The 20,142-nt window shown below is 53.6% G+C and overlaps 1 protein-coding gene across 2 annotated transcripts in view; it reads left to right on the top strand.

Annotated features, from left to right (window-relative positions):
* The window catches only part of SDCCAG8 (SHH signaling and ciliogenesis regulator SDCCAG8), a 246,594-nt gene extending 226,672 nt beyond the window's left edge, over positions 1–19,922 (top strand). For both annotated transcript variants that reach the window (XM_043568299.1, XM_043568296.1), the window contains 2 exons: positions 9,487–9,613; positions 19,584–19,922. In XM_043568299.1, coding sequence (XP_043424234.1) covers positions 9,487–9,613; positions 19,584–19,613 — 157 coding nt within the window. In that variant the 3' untranslated portion in view covers positions 19,614–19,922. The remainder of the gene's footprint in view (positions 1–9,486; positions 9,614–19,583) is intronic.
* Positions 19,923–20,142: the final 220 nt, after the last annotated feature.

The raw sequence follows: 20,142 nt of genomic DNA, 5'->3' as shown, positions 1-20,142 counted from the left end.
CCAGGGGCTCCCCCACCCCGGCCTCAGAGAATGACTGTGCCTCCAGCCCCCACTAGGTCCCCCAGTGGGTCACCTTTCTCAAGATCCTTGCCTAAAATCCTTTTTTTTTTCTTTTTTAAGTATGAAATAGAAGGTCTTTTTCAAAATGATTCTGAAATGCTTCCAAGAACACTGGATTTGGAGTCAAGAGACATGGGTTTCCTTCTTAGATTTACTACACACAAGCTGTGTGACCACTGGCCACAGGTTCACCATAATGGGCTGGACTGGATGACCTCTGAGGTGCCCCTCAGCTCTCACATGACTTCATCAGGTGCTCCTTTTGCAGAGAAGAGCAGGGGTCTCTCCCTCAATCGCTGCCCCTAAGCAGCGCCTGCCCCCCGCCTACGCTGATTGGAAATTTAAGAGAATGAAAAATTAAAGGGGTGCAGGAACATAAATTTTCTTTGCTGGAAAGGTCAACTCTCCCCAGAATGGCACAATCTTTAGAATGAACGACTCAATTACGATCACTGTCGAACAGGTTGGATTCGGGCAAAGGAAATTAAAAGGCAGAGCAGCCATTGAAACTGCCTTCATGTTCTATGTGAGGATAACCGGCCGGAATGTGTTCCAGATGCCTAAGCACGTGGCTTATTCTCGCTGACACTGTATGACGTTAATGGGATGGGATTACGTAAACTGTGGCGAGCGATGTTCAGGCATTGGAGAGAAGCGTACAACTTTAAGTTAATATGGCTTATTCGCTGAAATTAACTCCCTGGAGCAAGTTTTTAGGGTAGTTGGGCTTTCAAACTTCAACTTGGGCAACCCGTGTTATTAGGACTAGAGCGGACCGCAGGGTTTGAGGATGGGAACACAGTGAGATTGTACGGTCACAGCGCCATGGACGTGGGGAGCTGGAAGAGAAGGCTATCACCCTGCAGCCCCGTGGCTGCCAAACTCCCTTTCCAGAGGGTCAGGCTGTCAACATTTCAGGCTCAGTTGCAACTCCTCAACTGGGCTGTTACAGGAGCAAAGCGGTCACAGACGATATGTGAAGGAGGAGAGTAGCTGGGTTTCGGTCAGTGTATTTCAGGGCTGAAAGTGAATGTCATGGAGCGTTCACATCAAAGTATTCTTTTTCTTTCTTTTTTTTTTTTAAATTTGTCATTCGAAAATAGAAAAAGCATCCTTAGCTTGCAGATTGTGCAAAAACAGGCAGTGGTCCAGGGTGGGGTGTGGCCTGGGGGTGTGAAGTGTGCTGACCCCTGCTTCTAGCTTATTGTCTCATTTCACATGCGAGGAAACTGACACTCAATGTGACCACGTTGCTTTGCTTAACTTATGACTGACATCCAAGCCTGGGAGTGGACCATGATAGTTTTCGTTTGGACAGTTGGCTGTTTTGAGGATCAGAGTTGGAGCCAGGGGGAGAAATTTTTCTCCACCAGAACTCATGTTGTATGTGTGACTAGTATTGTGAATTATCTCATGCCAGTGGTTCTTACCCTTGAGAATGTACCAGAATCACCCAGAGGGCTTAGGAGAACATACACCGCTGGGCCCCACCGTCCCGGGAGTTGCTGATTCAGGAGGTCTGGAGTTATTGTTTTCTCAGTTTTAGAAATGGAGAACCTGAGGTTGACTGAGACCAAGCCTCTCGCCCCAGCAGAATAGGTAGTTCGCGGTAGGATTTTGAAGCCATGTCTGAACATCCAAGTACAGCTGGCACTCACCCATCTGTTCTGGGATCTTTTAAGTTAGTGGCGAATTTCGATAGCATACTTCAAATTATTTAATGTGTATTTTATGCCCTTTCAAAGTTATTACATCTGAAGGCATGCTTATACTACAGACAAGAAATTACAGGTCTCTTTGGTGTAAATAGTGTCCATTGGAAAGTAGTTTGTTCATTCTGATGTATTTACCCAGCACAGTCTATATGGCAGGCACCTTGCTGAGTGCTGGAGATGGAGAGATGAACAAGACCCCATTCCTGTCCTCTGGGAACCCGAGTTCAGTGACAGTGGCAGACAAGCCACGACCGAGAACGGGACCGCAGCGGGGTAACCAGGGCAGCTGGCTGCGGAAAGAGGGGATAGTTTAGGAACCAGTCTCCAGAGCCGGGCATCTGAGCCCTGTGGACGGAAAGGGCAAGGGAGGAGGTGGCAAGGCGGCCTCAGAGCCAGGCGACCAGAGGTGGGCCCGCCCACAAGAGAGACACACAGCGAGGAGCAGGCCACTGTGACCCAGTCATCCTGGCTCTTACCCCTGCTGGTGGCCCGAATTAGGAGGGCAGACGACTGACTTCTGTGCCTCCCTTTTCTCCTGCCCCCGACGATGCGGACGAGAGTAATACCTACTGCTTGCTCTCGTTAGGGGGACCACTCCCTGGGAACAGTAGAGACGTGATTGCATATTTTACAGTCAAGCATTTGCACTTTTTACATCCATATGTTGGTTGAAAAATGTTCATTTCCATGACGAGGCCCCTGTCCCTGTGAAATTGTGGGTCCGAGCATTTGAGAACACTTCTCTAAGAAGGGGAGGCACGTCTTTACTGTAGCCAGAGTGCTCAAAGGAAGGGGTTCTGGTCTGAAAACATTTTAGGTTAAAAGACATTTGCCCTCCTTCCCAAACCAAAGGCAAAACAACACAAAAAGAGAAAGGGAAAAAAACAAACAAACAAACAAACAAAAAAACACCCCACAGTAGTCGGTGGGAAGCTCCTGGGTGAAACTATTGAGCGAAACTCAAACCTCTAATCAAGAACATACATACATTTATGGGGACATCGGCCCCCTCTGGAGGAAGAAGGGGGCCGGCCTGGAGAAAACCACATGGGAAAGCAGCCCCATGGTGTTGGTACCAGGTTCACAAGTGTTCATTTGGTTATTATACCTCATAGCGTATTTATACACTGCATATATTTTGTATGTATCACATACAACATAAAAAAATTTAAATATATGTATTCACTCGCTTTCACAGTATTCATGGCAAACGAGTGTCTGAAGCACAGGACCAGAGCTGGCAGCTTGCACCGCTTCTGTTTTGCATAAGATATTTTACCCAGCCCACTCAGCTCTATAAAGTTGTTTTGTATTTTACCACTTGCTCCATCTTATCCTGAAGTCTTGCATATTTAAAAAAAAAAAAAAATGCTGGTTCTGATCATGGCTGCGGGTGTGGCACAGGGGATCGTCCAGGCCCAGCGTGGGTACAAGCCACCCGTATCCGATCTGCATCCTAGCGTGGGTACAAGCCACCCGTATCCGATCTGCATCCTGGGCTTCAGAAACCCAGGCCCGCTTGTTCCTATGGCAACTGTGGCCCCACCCGCCTGTACCTCCCCGGAGCCTTTGCACCTCGAGCCCGAGCCCCTGTTGACGGCTCTTCTCCCCTGACAGGCCCGCTTCTGCCCAGTGGCGGTGGCTGGGCACCGGCAGGACCGTAAGGAAACGGGCCTGGTCCCGGCCGTCAGGATGGAGAGCCCAGCCTGGGGCGTAGAGTGGCCCGGAGAGGCCCTTCCTCGCTGCCCTCAAGGGCAGGGGGGCACCGGCTGCCTCGCGGGGAGGCCCAGCCTGGCCGAGGCTCCGCTGGGTGCCACGACAGCACAGTGCAGATGCTAAGTGTGTCCCGGGGGCACCTGGCAGGAGCAGAATGGGTGCCCGGTCCAGAGATGAGAGGCAGGCACTGGGTGTGGACGTACAAGTTAGGAACCGGGCTCCGAAATCTGTGTCCGCGTGGGGAGCCCGCGTGTGGCTTGCAGGCTGTCGGGGGCCCCTTCTCACCGGAGGGGCTGCTGCCGAGGCAGACTCCAGAGCAGGCCTGGTGAGGGCCACCCCACTCCCTCCTCCAGTTACGTTGTGCCTTGTGCAGGAAGCAGCCCAAAACAGGGGACCCAGACAGAACGAGAAACTGCAGCCTCTCAGGCCGTGAAGCTGAGACGTGAGCGTTGAGAATGCTCAGCCCTGTGAAGATCCGGAGGGGTGGGGGGGTCCCGTTCCAGGCCCAGGGGACCTCCAGGGCCAAGAACATGAGAGGAAAAGCAGCAGGGTATGTGGGTGGCTGGAGTGCACGAGTCCCGCAGGGCCGGGAAGGGCGAGATCATCCAAAGGGGAAGGAAGTCAGGGTGTCCAGGTCTCCGTGAGAAGGTGCACCCTCTGCCCGGCCCTTGGGTGCCGGCTCCCCCACAACCATGCTGTCGCCTGGCTTCTTTTCTCAACAAACATGTGTGCCCTCTAACTGAGGCAGAGTATGAAGGCTGCTGGGCAGGGGCTTCCCCTGCTCACCTCTCTGCCCTCTTGCCTGGGGAAGGAGGGTCCCAGTCTCTGCCGAGGGTGCCTTTCCGCCTTGGGAGGCCTGGTTCTCTTTGCCCTGGGAATTCCCTCCTCTCCTGCGGTCCTCCGGCCACTGCCTCGAGCCCCTTCCGTCCTCTGCGTCCCTCTTGCTCCCTTGCCCTCAGCGAAGCCCCTCCCCAGAATAGTCTCCCCTCTTCCATCCTTATAATCAGGCTTCCACCACGCCTCCCTACTGATAGGGCAGGCAGCCGTGGCTGGGCACGTCCACGGCGTGTTCCATAGCCAAGTGGCATCTCACACAAAGACCCCCCCCCACTTCCTCCCAGAAGGCCCCTTTTCCCCTAAGCTCCAGGTCTCCTCTCCTGGCTCCCCTCCTCCCTCCCCATCTTCTGTCCCCATGGCTTGCTATGGCTTGCTGGCTCCCTGTCCTCTGCTAGCCTGTAAAATGTGGCTGATCCCCAAGGCCCTGCCCTGGCCCTGCTCCCCCACTGCTGTAGGCGTGCTTAGCCAGGAAGTTCATAGGGGACTTGGATACCTGTATTTTTTTTTTAAGTTTATTTACTTATTTATTTTGAGAGAGGGGGAGGGAGAGAGAATCCCAAGGAGGCAGTGTGCTGTCAGTGCAGAGCCCCACATGGGGCTGGAACCCACAAACCATGAGCTCATGACCTGACCAAAATCAAGAGTCAGACGCTTAACCGACTGAGCCACCCAATACCTGTATTTTTAACAAACGTGAAAGTCTCTGCCAGGCTTCCCTGGGTGAATCTTGCCCCAAGTTCATGGCCTCGCCTCTCAGCAGGTTTGGCCAGCACAACCAGAGATCCAGCCAGAGCTGTCCCAGGTGCCGGGCCCCAACTGCTGGGTGGGTGGGTGTCTCACAGGTGCCTCACCCTGGCCCCAGAACTCCCACCCCAGGCCTGCCCTTCCTCCCATCCTCTCTTTCCTGGTGAAGGACACCACCATTGTGTGGACGACCAGGTCCGTATCTGTTAGTGTGGCTGCAGATCTGGCTGGGACCAGCCTTACCCCTGTGAGCAGCCTGCAGACTGTGGGCCAGCCACACCGCCCAGCTCACAGTTCCAGACAGCATGGCCTTTGCAGCCTCTCTTCTCATGGGGGGCTCCCTGCCCCTCCCAGACACCCCCATTCTCTTCACGTCCTGACATACTGGCGGAGTGGCTCGAACCAGCCATGTATCTTTCTGTGCCTGGGTTTCCTCATTCTTAAAGTGGGGATAATGAGTTTCTGCCCGAGGGATTGTTGTAAGCACTTAGTGCAGCGCCTGGCACGTAGCTGGTGCTCAAAAGATGCTGGTCTGTTTTCCTTGATGGGCACAAGCCTCCTCTACCCCTCACTTGCCCGGTGACCACTCGCTTTCCTGCTTTCACCGGCCCCGCTTTCAGGACAGCACCTTTTCATTTTCCAGCTGGTCTCTCCGGAATTGGCCCTCTGAAGGCAGGGACCCATTGTGATTGTTGATGTATTCCCAGTATCTACCTTAGTACTCCACACTTAAGATGCTTGCCAAGGGTTGGCTGGTTTCCTGAGCTAACTCCATGAATCAACCATCCATTAACAATACTTAAGGACACCAGGGCACTGGGCCACCTGGGCGGCTCCATCGGTTAAGTGCCCGACTCTTGATTTCAGTTCAGGTCATGATCTCACGGTCCGTGGGAATGAGCCCCACATTGGGCTCTGCGCTGACAGCTTGGAGCCTGCTTGTGATTTTTCTGTCTCCCTGTCTCTCTCAAAATAAATAAATACACAAAAACAGAAACAAAAACACTCAGGCACTGCCTAAAGGTGCCTCCAAGCTCGGCCACTTTTGTATGGCTTTGTGCAAGTTAATCGAACCTCTTAGCTTCAGTTTCTCATCTGTAAAATGGGAAGCTAGCACCTACCTTTTAATGAGATAATCACCGTGGAGGAATAAGCACAGGGCTCAGTTAACATTAGCTGTTGTCAGTGGTGGCAGCTGAACATGGGCACTTAGAAGGACAAAAATGAGAGCAACAACCAGTGTGGAAAATGCAAGACAACTTTTGTGTCCTAGGACACCCCAAGGTATCTCTTCTAACTGAGTAATGGAACATCCATGAACAGAGTATAGGCAGGGTTGTGTGGTGTTTGGGGAAGGCTGTCCCCCAAAATAACTTTTCATTGTAAAAACAATGTCTTCCCAATATTCCTAACAGGCCTTGAGAGCTGCTACTGAAATATATTTCCGTAACAAAATCCCTTTTATCTAAAATCTAGGTAGGTTTCTTTCTTTCTTTCTCTCTCTCTTTCTTTCTGTCACCCTTTTAACAAATGTGGGTTTGGGTTTGTTGTTATTGTGGTTTTGACCTTTTCTGAGCTTGTGATTGCCTTTGTTGCTGCACGTGGAGTGCCATAATAGAGGCTGACCCCGAACAACATGTCTTTTAAAGGGAGAAAAGCACCCCAAGGTTGACTGCGTGGAGTGTTCAAGTCGGTTCCAGCCACAAAGCTAGTGGGGGCTTCAGCCTCGTTGAGGGAGGACCTGGCCCTCCCGAGGCCCTTACTCCCCAGATTGCAACCCAGGCAGCAGTTTCCTGCTCTGATGCCCAGTTCACACCCAGGGACTGGATTCAGCCAGGCTGGGTGGGGCCTGGGCGCTCTTAGGTAATTGCTGCAGGGATCCGAAGCCTACGGTTTGCAAAACGCTGCCAACAGAGCCTGATTTAGGTTCCGGGGGGCTCCAAAGGGGGAGAGTCTAGGCAGGAACTGGCCCCTATTCTGGCTGTAAGCCAGTGTGGCCAGCCCATGGCCGGTATTTTGTGCGATGAGAGCAGGGTTTGGCTCAGCCCGGAGCTCTGGATCAGGCAGCCACCTCTTTCCAGGAGCCCAAAAACACATACTGAGGCCATCAGTCCATAGGACTGTTTTCCCATTTGATCAAAGCACAGGGCAAGGGACCACATGGAGAAAGGCCATTCTTGGCGCCTTGTTGCCTTTAAGCCTTAATGGTGTCATCTATTTATCACATGTTTCTGTTACATTTGTTTCCAGCGAGCATGAAGCCAGTGGGTTACTACCTCGCTAACTCTTGGCCTGTGGCTGTCTCCACACCCAGGACTTGATTGGAGGGGGAAAGCCACCCAAGGGTTTAGACAGCTCAGCTGCTAACAATGATGCTTTTCGCCTGATTCAAACATCCAAATGTTAGATTGTGTGCTTCTCAAGGAAGAAGGCTGCTCTCCTCCTCTCTGCATCATCTCCGGGACCCACTCCGGTGCTGGACGGCAGAGTAGCTGCTCAAATGAGTGGTGGCTGCCTGCATCTGTCGGTGGCTCAGCCCCGGCAGAATGCCCCTGCCTGGCGCTCACCCCCCACCCCCGCCCCCAGCCCACTGGCCCGGCTTCTAGGCCGCCCTGGGATGCCCTTGCCTCCCCCAGCTGCGCCCGGTCCAGGACGCAACGCAGGGAAACTCCTGTTTGGTCTGACGCCAGTGGGGTGGTTTTGAGGCTGCTCTCAGAAGAAACTGTCTCTGTGTGACAGTGGCGGTGGGGACAGAGCGGGCTTCCCAAAGCCCCAGGTGCCCTGGCTGCACCACGATCGGAGGAAGGGTAACAGGGGCCGGGGGCATTACTGTGTATACAGAACAGGAGCAGGAAAGCACTCACACTTGGATGGAAGATCCTTGTGTTCGGTTCCGGGGACCTGGGAAGCCGATCTGGGCTGGAGCAGCTGACCCTGGCCCGGAACAGCTACAGGCTCAGGAAGGAACTAAGGAGGAAAGAACTAAGCTCTGCCCTTGGCTCTTCTTGCTCTTTCTCCAGAACCCGCAGAAGGCTGGAGGCCGGTGGGCGGGGCATGGGCCTGTGGGCGGGGCCAGACGGCGGTCTCCAGCGCGGGGGGGGGGGCGGAGGGGGGCGGGGCGGGCTTTGTGAGCATGCGCCCTGCTGCCTGGGCGCCCACCGGTGTCTCTCGGTTTCCCGCTCGCTCCCGGCTACCAGTCGCGCTTGCCGGTGTGGGAAGTAGCCCGCGGTGTGTGAAGAGGAGGGAACCGGGGTGGGGACTGGGGCGGCAAGTGTGCTGTCAGGGGCAGCTTGAACTTAGGTGCCCCCAAATCCATCCGAGGTTGAGAAGGGCGGGCGGTAGGTAGGTGCCGTCTCGGAAACGGAAATGGACAGGGTTGCACGTGGCACAGGCATCCGGGAGAGTGCCAGTAATACTAGAAAGTCGTTAGGTTTCCTGGAGTGTAGTTGTACCACCTCCCAGTTGCTGCCTCGCTGCTGGTGAGGGCGCCCTCCCACCCCTTGGTTGTGCTCAGAGCTCCCTAGACCCGCAGGAAGGCCAAGGGGGTGCCCCGACGCCGGTGTCTGCAGATTCGGAGAGGTCATTGACTCAGTGTTGGACATGTAGCTTGGAGTTTGAAATGCATCTTGAGCTTTGAAAACCCCTTTCTTGTGAAAATACAAGTTAATTTCACCGTTGGTGCTTTAGTGGGTGAAGTCTGTGAGGAAGGGCGCATGACACATCCAGCTTCTTTCCAGAACAGTTGTGGGTAGTTATGCAACTCTAAATTTAATCCAAAGCCTACATTCCCAGGGGCGAGCGTGCTACTGGCTGTAGGAAGCCGTCTGTGGACAAATGAGGATAATAGTTTGAGTGAATTAGCAAGTCTGGAGAGGAGGGCCCATCAGCAGAATGACAAATTTAGGATCTTTAAAGACATCTGGTCAGCGATGCCGGAGCTCGTGATTGACTGAGTGATTAATAATGGAAAACCCTTAGTTCAGTGTTTCTGCTGTCCCTCGCCCACTTGCCCAGCCAGGGCGGGCTGTCTGCTCCAGCCTGCCAGCAACGTCTCCAGCTGAACAATGGAGGCATTTAGGCCCCTCATCTTTGACCCTGGTGAGTTTACGCTTTCAGTTTTTCTTCTACTTATCCAACTTGTCTGTGTGTTTCCTAATTGACAACTCCGTTGCAAAGGCTCTTAATGCCGGTTCACATTTGACATGATTCCCTTCCACTTAGCCCACTGCTAGCTAGCCACGGCCTCACCCCTCAGGATCGCCCTAGACTTACAGCTCCCGGTTCACCGTCTGGAGCTTACGGCAGACACAGGCAGCCATGGAACACGCCGGAGGGCTGAAGTTGGGCATGGTCCCCCTTGCTCTCTGACACCTATTGCCCCCGGGCCCTAACTCTGCGGTGGATTTCTCTGCAGGCTGAAGCAGCTGGACAAGCACAGCCAGGCCACGGCCCTTCAGCTGGTGCAGCTTCTCAACAAGCAGAATCAGCTTCTGCTGGAGAGACAGAGTCTGCAGGAAGAGGTGGGGCGTCTGAGATCCCAGGTACTGTGCAAACCCAGCACGGGGGCGGGAGTCCTCAGGGCTGGCTCACCGGCCAGAGAACACAGCAGAATCCGCATGGAGGGCTTTTTCTCCTTGCTTTCTTCAGGGTTGCATCTTTACAGGTGAAATGCCCAGTGATCACATTGGTCCATTAGTAACCCGGGGCGGGGTTGGGGGGGGGGGTAGTTCCTGAAGACTGTGATGGGCACGGGGCGGGGGGGTGAGGGGAGGGGGGGACAGAGACATGTGGGTCATGGGCCTGCCCCCTTCGGTGAGCTACAGTCTGTGTGGGAGAACAGACCCAGCAGGCCACAGACACCACTGCCCAGGGGTGCTGGCGCTGGAAGGGTGGGGAGGGTGGTGAGCATTCTGGAGGTGGCGGCTTTGGGCTGCCCCCGGAGGGAGGATGCGTTTGCTTTGAATCAGGTGAGGAAAGAGATGCCGCTGGCTAGGGGGCCGCTGTGAGCAGATTGCAGGAGTCCTGTCCCAGATCAGGTGCCTGGTGACTGAGCGAAGATTCTGAGTGTTTGCGGGCGGCCTGGCTGCGCTGCAATACAGAACGTGCCCTTGAACGAGCCTGCGAGATTGATTGTGCCTCCATTTCGTAGATAGGGAAACTGAGGCTCCAGCAAGCCTGCCCAGCTAGCAAGTAGGACACTACCAGTGTCCTACCGGAGGCTGACTCCACAGCCCAGGACCTCCCTGTTGAGGTTAGCTCTGGGGCCACCAGAAGGGATGGTGGGGAAAGGGAACAGCCAGGTGAACTTGGAATGTGGTATGAGACCTTTCTCTCCTGAATTGGTTCTCTTCCTGTCAGACAAGCTGTACTTTTTGCCCCATCGAGCAATTTGTTAGGATAATGGGGTGGCCTGTGGGCTGGCCCTGGTCTTAGCCTTGAATTAGGATTGCAGCCAGGTGCTCTGTGAGGGCCCAGGGACACCACACAGTGAGTGCTTGGGATGGATGATTAACGGGAAGAATGTATCTGGAGATGAAAAGGATGGGAAACTGTCTCATAATTCTTTCAGAATAACCATGTGCCCAGTGGGTAGCGGGGAGCCGCTCTCCTCTGAGTGAATTTTCCCACTCAGCACAGGCAGTCCCTCTCTAAGGACTCATTTCTCCAAGGTAGCAGGTGAACACCTCCAAGGCCTGGGGCTGGGGACCCGCCCGGCCACTCTGCTCCCCGTGCCGCTGACTCTGTCACACCTCATGCCACAGTCCAGGAGGTTTGCAAACAGAAAAGTGTGAGGAGCATGGGTCCTGGGGCCCGGTTCACACAGGCCGAGGCAGGATCTCTGGGAGCAGGGCCTAGGCATCTGCATTTTAAGCAGCTGGTTGGGTGATTCTGAGGGGCACGGAGGTTTGAGAACCTCTCAAGTGGTTGGAGGCAGAAAGAACAGAGCAGGATTCCAGACTGTGCCGGTGTTGTGAGGCTCAGAACAAGTCACTGGAGTCTCTTCTGAGTCTCAGTTTCCACGTGTGCCAGGGATGGGGTGGGGGGTGGGGGGTGGTGTGTGTCACATCAGCCTGACTCAAAAGGGATGTCAGAAGTGTTCAGTGAGTGCAGCCCTGAGGTGCACGGCAGAACCTCTTGCACATAGTAGGTCCAAGAAACGTCAAGGCTTTCCCCTTCCCCTCCCTTCCCAAGACTGGAGAAGGCCCAGAAGAAGCCCAGGGACAGCCAGGGAGGGGGCTGGCAGCGCTGTGCCCACTGCTCCCCGCGCTTCTCAGACGTGCTCAGGCCCTTCCTGCCCCCCCCCCCCGCTGAGCTGGGCCCAACCTAACTGTCTGGGTGAGTCCCACAGGAGGCCCTGTGTGGCACCAGCCAAGGGTTGAGGCCACTGGCTGTCAGGCAGGTGATGGGGCTCCCGCCACACGCAGTGGAGGAACAGGGACTCCTAGCAGGAGTGAATCCTTTGGCTCTAGAAGCCAAGAGCCACTTCAGGACGCACATTGTGGGGAGTGTTCTGTACAAGCTCCGAGCACATGGCAGCTTCTGGACCAGATCGTTACCGGGTAGGGTTTCCCTTTTAACTCCCCATCTGCCTACCTTACAACCTCTCAGATCTTAACATGGACCATCGATGCTTAGAAACCTCTTCCAGGGCTTCAAAAACCTAATTACCAAATGGATTGCAAAATTTTCATAAAATGCATTAAAAAAAAAAAAAAAAAAAAACAACCCAAACCTCAAAAAATTCTCAGAAAACCGAGCTGGTCTTTCTTCTTTTGGCTGAAGCAACAGAGATGCTTTGACTGTCCTGAGTTATCTGATACCAGCCATCTGGCTCATCTCTAAAGGGGTCTTTCAGATTCACAGAGTGCATTTGGAGTTATTTTAATATGAACATGACAAAAGGAATTTCATAGAGGGAGTCCTGGCTTTCGGTAGCAAACACTAGTGTTCAAAGAAGAGGCAGGGGTCCAGTTTTGCAAGCTCTCTGCTGAATATCTACGCTGAAGGCTTACTCTTTCTACCCAAGTGTGGCATTAGACCCACTTGAGCCATGGAGTAAGCTGGAATTGTGAGGTTAGCCTCCCAGCCTTGACGTGAACAAGGCCGCTGTGTGCCCCCCCAGCAGGGACATCAGAGGACACTGCCTGCTGACGGTTCTGGAGGGTTCAGCCACAGTTCCTGTCTTCCTGGAGAGACTGGTTCATCTCTGGGTTGGAGATGGCTTTGCTAAAGGCTTCCATTTTCTCAGCCTGGATAACTTAAGCATAATGACTTAATTTTGTAGGTCACACTCTAAAAATCTCTGTCCACCCAGAACCCCAAAGAGAATGGAGATTTCCTGGCCACCCCGAAGCTGAGTCCCATCCCTCTGATCTGCTCCCATGTACTGAGTCCTGGGCCCTGGAGCAGGTGACAGGGCTCGGGTTGGCCTGTGGCCTCTGACAGGAAACAGCTAAGCCTGTTTAAAAGGCTCTAGTATCCTAAATCACTTCTGCTTAACTTCTGGAACATGGACAGTGTCTGCAGAGGGAGCTGGTCACAGTCGTAACCAGGCTGCAGTGACATTTCTACCCATGAGGATTCCCATCTTCCCCTCAAACGCTGCTATGGTGCAGGGAGCCAGTCGAGTACGGGGCGCAGGGTGCGGGGTGCGGTCCGGGCGCAGGGTACTGACCACTAATCTGCCTTGATCTTAGTGTGACTAAAAACATTGGCTTGATTACTCTCCTGCCTCACTCTGCGGTAGGGGACTTCTAGAAAATGTCTTAAAAATTTTTTTTTAATGTTTATTTTGAGAGAGAGAGGGAAAGAGAAAGAGAGAGATTATAAGTGGGGAGGGGCAGAGAGAGGGGGGGGGGAGACACAGAATCTGAAGCAGGCTCCAGGCTCTGAGCTGTCAGCACAGAGCCCAATGCGGGGCTTGAACTCACAAACCGCGAAATCAGGCTCGAACTCATGAACCGCGAGATGATGACCTGAGCCGAGGTCCGGATGTCTAACCGACTGAGCCACTCAGGCACCCCTAGCAAAGGGCTTTTGTTAAAATGTCTTGAAATGGCTGTGCTGGTCAGTGTGGAGAAACAGAGCCTGAAGACGGTCACCCAGCCTGACTGCAAACAGGGCCCCGTATCATCTCCCCAGGCACAGCGAGTGGCTCCGTTACAGGCGAGGCTGGGCATATGCCCTCCTGCCTCTTCTGGGGGGAGAGAGACCGTGGTAGGGGTGGCATGGGGGTGATGTCCGGATGAGGAAGCTGGGCCCCAGGGGTGGGCAGCTGGGACCAGGGTCGGTGGTCTGTGACCCAGTGCCCGGGGCTCTAACATCTGGCCAGGGAGGGAGATGCCAGCTAGTGAGAAAATCAGAGTCCTTTGTTGGGGAGGATTGTCCATTTAGAGGATGGTTTTATACGCCAGGAGTTTGTTTATGTACTCATTGGGCAACAACTCGGGGTTCAGCAGATTTGTGTTTTCTGGTCCCTGCCACCTCTGCCATGCACGGCCTGTAGGGCTCCATCCTCAGTGCTCAGGGGGCTCCCTTTCGTCCCTGCAGTTGAGGCGCTTGTGCGCAGGACGCATCCTGAGACTGACTTATCGGTGATTAATCAGTTGGCCCTGTGACTTTGGAGTATCCTTGGCAGTGAATTGACTTTCTACTCTGATTCGAACTTGTGCACGGATCTAGCAGCCATATGTGGTTATATTCAGAATCATGGACATTATCTCGTTCCACCAAAGGACCCAAGCAAGAGGGCTGAACCCAGATGAGGGGCAGGGTGAGGCCCCTTTGTTGACCTGAGGCAAGGGCAGGATGGCCTCAGAAATGTCAGCATGGCCCAGGGCTGCCAGGCTGGGGTCCAGCTGAGGAGGGGGTGCCCGCGGCTTGCCCAGGATGGGACCCGGAGGGTGTGTGTGGGATGGCGGGGGTCCTTCCCCAGTCCTGGGGGCTTCGCCCGGCTCACGTGGGTGTCTTCCTGGAGTTAGCTACCTGCAGGACAGATGGTGCCTGGATAGAACAGCAAATACACTGAATAAAATAAATTAAAAAAGCCTCCTCCTGAACCAAGATTTTTTTGGAAAGAATTCTAAATAGATGAAAACAAACAATTTGATTTCAACCAAATTGTTGTTTTTTTGTTTTTATCCTGATTTTCACCCGAATTGTCAGTCTCAAAAATAAACACTGATACATTCCCAGAAAATATTTTTCAAATAAAAACTGACTCTGTTAAAGTTTGCCCTGATTCTTTCAAAACTGTGTACAAGACACTGTCAACCAAAGTGACTTGCATATTTTTTTAAATACACTTGAACATATGCAGCTAAAATGTCATTAACTCCCTGCTGCCTGAGTGTTTTTCAAGAGTGACACGAGACCCCGGTGTCTGTTTCTGACATACGGGTCTTGCGACCCTCAGGGAAACTTCCCCAAGCAACTCAAATCACCGAGTTTAACTTCCGTTTTGTTTTTTGGTTTTTTATTCTTGTTTTCACTGAAGGCCCACGTGTGATTAATGTTGAAAAGCACATAAGGCTTCACTGAAGACAGACCTGCTATTCCGTTAACAGCTCACTTTGTCCATGAGTGAATGTCGGAGTAGGACGCGTGGAAGAAAAATAAATCGAATTTTCTGCTGCCGCAGACACACTTGCTCCACTTACTGCTTCCTGAGTCAGTACATTTTGCGATAGAAATTCACAATCAAGATTTTAAAGGGAGCTAAATATTTTAATCCAATCAGACAAGTGAACAAAACACTGAATATTACATGGAGCAGAGAGAAGTGGTTCTTGCCTTTAAAAGACTGCAATTCCGTCACATTACAACCCCAAATGTCAGTGTTGTCTTTATTTCTAACGCTTTCAAACACGAGGCAGCCAGAGGCTCCACTCTCTGCTGTTGGTGACACTGTCTGTCCTTTGGGAATTCTTAAAGTCTATTTACCATGGAAACATGGTTCCTATAAAACAGACACCTGCCCATGTGCAAAGAAAGTTCTCATGACTTGCGGGATTCCAGGAAGCTGGAAGATGACAAAGTCGGACGGCACGAGGCATGGGACTCCTGTGTCGTCGGAGCTCTGGAGAGGGGAGGGGCGTCCTGGCAGTCTGACCCCTGCGGCCAACGCACCGGGCTCCCCGGTTCCCCACCCCGCCATGCCACGCGTCCCAGGCCCAGCTTGAGATGCTGTTTTCCGGAAAGCCAAGGATTCCTCCTCGGCTCACCTCCATTCTGCAAGGAAGGTCTTCCTGCCTCTACCTTTTCCTTTCTCTGGCTTCTACAGCCCCTTCCCTCTGTGGGGCCCAGAGGCAGAGAGCCAGGCCAGTGGTCTAGGGAAGCCGTGACTCTGACCTCTGCCTGCACAGGCCTGTCATTGTCAGGGGCTCGGCGGACTGCCTGGTGTGCGGGCGACCCGGCTTTGCAGCTGCCGACCACCGGGTTCTGGGGTGCCGGAGCCGGGGGACGAGGCAGGGTTGGGGTCACTTTGCTGGACTCTGCTGGCCTGGAGGCAGTCCATCGAGGGCCCCGTGGGTTGGGGGAAGGCTCGCCTCTGTGGCCCTCCCGGCCACGTTCCACGACGTTCTGCGGAGGACTGGTGAGGGCACCCTCCTCCTGAGCAAATCGGTGGCCTCCCACAGCTCACGTGGCTTGTGAGTGCCAGCTGGCCTCCCAGATCTGACTTCTACTTGATCCCACACACAGGGATCCCACCAGGTGTGAGGTGGCTTCTGTGCTGCTTCGCTGGGCAGGTCACAAGAGCATTAACAGGCCTGGACTTCGAGGTCCAGCTGCCAAGGTTCAAATCTCAGATCTGTACCACTTGGGGTAAAATGTTTAGCTTTCATATCACTCAGGTCCTGCTCAAAAGCAAAACCAAAACCAAGAAACAAACAGAGAACCTTAATAACAGAACCAGCTTCCCTTGAAGAGGCAGCCCCCCCATCACCCGGCTCCCACACAGGTGACCGTGAAGCCGGCCGGGTTGGCAGAGATCACAGTTGGCCAGACAGGGCCACTGGATCAATCATTCGGCATCCTTTCTGTCCAGACAGAAAAATCAGGCCCAGAGAGATGAAGTGCACGGAGCTGGGAAGTGAACGGCAGGGAAAAAACTTCTCGAGAAAGTGGTACTCAGGCCCTGGGCCGCAGGCTGCATGGAGGGGGTGGGTGTCCATCCGACTCTCCCGGGGCAGAGCCTGCAGTCGGGCCCTGGCTCTCCAGCAGTAGGTACTGGTGGCTTCTCTGGACCTCAGGACAAGGCTCTAAAATGCCCCCAGCTAGAGGTGGGGAAGGGATTCTCCTCTCTCTGGCTAAAAATAGATGCTTTCTTGCCAGAGGCACAAGGAACAGGACTTTTTTTTTTTTTTTTTTTTTTTAATGTGTATTTTTGAGAGAGAGCAGGGGCGGGCAAAGAGAGAGGGACAGAGGGTCTGAAGTTGGCTCTGTGCTGACAGGCAGTCCGATGCGGGGCTCGAACTCACGAACCGTCAGATCACGACCTGAACCCAAGTCGGCCACTTACCCGACTGAGCCACCCAGGCTCCCCAAACAGGACCGTTTTTTGACCTGGCCACACTGACACAGAAAATGTGAAAATGAGTGAGGCTGGTGGTGGGGGGCACTAGTGAGAGGTGGAGTCCTCAGAGAAGGGATGCAGAGGGAAAGTTGGGTCGGGCTGAGGCTGAGCAGGCACGTTCTGTGAGCGGGGATGAGGTGGGCTGTGTGCTTCCCGGGTCACAGGCTTGGGAACAAGGCGGGAGAAAAGGCTCTGCTCAACCCCACGGCGTGGTTGCCTGGGGAACAATTCAAGTCACCCACAGAGACACTCATTTTTTAAAGTCAAAACTTCAGAAATAAATACAAAGGTCAGGGTTTATGGAGAGAAGGCTCTCGTAGGATTTAAAATGAGAACAAAGGAAATGGGCTAGCAGTAGCAGGCATGTAGACGGGGGAGGGGGGAGCGTTTATGTCATCTGTGGACAGTGTTCTAGAAGAGCAGGTGCCAGGGTACCCTGTGGGCCTTCCTCTGTCTTGGAGGGCAGCCATGGACACGACCGATGTGGCCACACCGCCCAGGCATGCCATGGCAAGGGGCCTTGGTGACAAGTTGAGAGGCAGAGGTCTGGGAGAAGGTGGCCGAGGGCTCAAGCCACAGTTGGAGCCAGCTAATGTCCCACGGGCATGTGCATCCTCATTGTCCCTTACAGCCAGACCCGGATCGTGGTGGTGAGGACCACGGACCCAGCTTTCTGGAAGTCAGCAAGGCTAATCTCTCTAGGAGGTGATGGCAGACGAGCAGGATTTGGGCAGGAACTAATGCTTCTCGATCTCTGGACATGCCGCGGGATGGGGGAGGTACCAAGAACTGTTCTTTACTGAAGACCCAGCAAACTGAGGGTGACACTTGAGTGGGGAATTAGAGACTGAATGATGATGTCATCGGCTGAATTAGTCATTCTGATATTTACTGAATGCTTGCCATGGGCAGGGCAGCCGTGGGCACTGGGGATGGAGAGTGAAAGGCAAGCACCATAATGGGAAAGTCAGGACAGGCTTTGCATCAGGACCAAATAAAATACCGAACCAGCGAAGAAATAGTGACAGGCGATTTGCTCCAGGGAGAGAGACCGTTCACGTCGGGGACCTCACATCTTCTCCGACAGGGCCCCACGGGGCCATGGTGGCCGGTTCCTAGGCAGAGGCCCGAGTGCCAAGAGGGGACGAGTCGGGCAGGAAGTTACTAGATGGGCCTGGGGCACAGGCACTAGGAAGACTCATAACGAGAGGTGCCAGTTTCCTGGAGCTTGGTTTAAAAAAATTCCCGCGACACCTTTCCTTTCTACTTCAGGTCTTAACCGCTACTCTACCGTGCGTGTCGCGGGCGTGTGTCTTCTACCCCAAGTTCCGCTCCATTTGTGATATGCCTGTCGTGGTTTCTGCTTATCCTTGCACTCAGAGACGTTCCTGGAGTCTCTGAAGTTAGGGAGCGCCCGGCCCGCAGCCCCGCAGTCCCTGGGTGGTGCCACACCAGGTCAGCTCCGTCCAGACTGGACAGCATCAGGTCGGGACGGAGACCCCGCGTGATGGTCCACTGAGTTGGTGGCAGCCCCCGGGCTGAGTGTGTCGCTGGGGGTGGAAAGGAGCCCTTTCTGCAAGGGCTCTGGGGCAGTGGACTCCTGCTGGCCTGCTCTGGAGAGCCCGAAGTCCCCCGGGGCCCTAAGGAAGAGGGCCCCTGAGCCCCAGCCCCCCACCCAGGGCTGCACACACACACTGAGTGCTTCCTCACCATGCCTCGGCCCCCACCCTGTGTACAGAGCCAGGTGGGCCGCACACGTGACATTCTAATTCCCCGTCTCCTCACAGACTTGCTCCCTGGAAAGGCATCATCAGTGTCACACATGCTGAGAAACCTACCTGACACGTACACATTACCTTTTTGCATTTTTTGAAAGAGGCGACAGGCGGATTTTCCTATTTCTCATGCGTGAATTGTGGTCTTTCACTCACTGTCCTGTCTCGGAAACCCTCGAGTAATTGTGACCGAAACTGGGTTCCCAGGAGCCCCCCCACCCTGATTCTAGCTCAGGAAATCTGAGAGTGCAGAGGGCGTGCAGAGCCTGAGGCCCACGGGTCTGTCTTTCTGGAAGATGGTTTCCAGCCACACAGACCAGACTGCCTGCCCTCGAGGGACCTCACTCCTCGAGGTCAAGGACTGCCTAACTCATCTTCCCACGTGGTGCAGGGTGGGTGTGCCCTGTTCTGTGGAGCGGAACCATCTGCAGTGGTTTCTGGCACCACTTCCGGACATGGTTTAAGCTAACCTGAGCGGCCCTGTCGCCGGCCAGGGCAGACGAGAGGCTTCTCCGCGTCCCTAACTTGTGCCTCTCTCAACCCGATTTTCAGGAGCTAGCTTTGAAACATTTATTCCTGCTCAAAACTAAGGCCAGATACACCGAATTCCCTCTTCCAGTGCGTGGGAGGTGGTTTCCACGGGGGAAAAAGCGGGTGTGTGCGTGATAATAAATTGTCTGCAGCTGGAAATTTGGAGGTTTTAGCTCGTTTTGATTTCACTAGGAATTTCTTAGGGACACTCGGCCTACATCCTGTTTTTTGTTCTGCTTTACCAGCTGTAATGTCTGAGCAGTTCCCAGTAAACAGATTCTGGCATGAATCAGGGTCTCCTTTCCTGGGCAGAGAAGTGGTGGCCCTCCAGCCACGTCCCGTCATCGGACTGCCTTACTCCCAAGACAGACCGATGCCTGCAGTACAGATGTGTTCAGATTTAAGGCCGTAAAACGAAATGGGTTCCCTTCAGTTCCTGTCTGACAGGGGCTGTGATCCAAGGTCAGGGGGAGTAACAAGATTTTCGTGCAGTTGGTCACGTACAATTTCTCTATTTTTAGCAAAAGAATGTCTTCCTCCTTAGAAGAGGCACCTGCACCAGCGAGAAGACAAATCACAGTGAAGAACGTGATCTATTTAAACTTACTTTTTATTATCATTTTTTTCCAGTTACCCAGCATGCCACAATCTGATTGCTGACCTGGATGAAACAGAGTGAAATAAATGGTTTACAAAGAGATATTTACATTCATCTGATTTGTTCGTGAGATGCCACAGAGCACCACGACCTTCCCGGTGGCCGGCGCCCCGGACGGCAGCAGGCGGCCAGGTCAGCCGCGTCTACTGCCCAGCGGTGCCCGTGCGGCCAGGCCCCGCACCGGACCAGGAGACCTCCTGCAGTTATGTTTGCAGAAATGGCTTGAAGTTAACTGTGTTCTGATAAATCTGCTCATTTGTATCCTGTTACACATGTGAATTTCAATAAATGAACTTTTTTAAAGACCTGAATTTAAGCGTTTCCTTTTTACCTTGTAGTGATGAACGAAACACACCGAAAAGGCACATATTTTAACTAGGCCAAAGGGCATTAAGGACCAGACTTTCTTCCTGCCACTCGTGTTTCTCTCCCTCTTCATGAGCTAGACACCGTCCTTCCACTTCTTACGCTCTGAATCAACATCTCGTAAGGCTCCATCGTTTACCATCCTGCTAATCTGTGCACAGTCAG

The sequence above is a fragment of the Prionailurus bengalensis genome, chromosome E4, assembly GCF_016509475.1.
Source record: "Prionailurus bengalensis isolate Pbe53 chromosome E4, Fcat_Pben_1.1_paternal_pri, whole genome shotgun sequence".
In the NCBI taxonomy this organism is placed as follows: domain Eukaryota; kingdom Metazoa; phylum Chordata; class Mammalia; order Carnivora; family Felidae; genus Prionailurus; species Prionailurus bengalensis.
The sequence above is the reverse complement of the archived record's forward strand: the minus strand, read 5'-3'. Positions and strand labels throughout refer to the sequence as shown.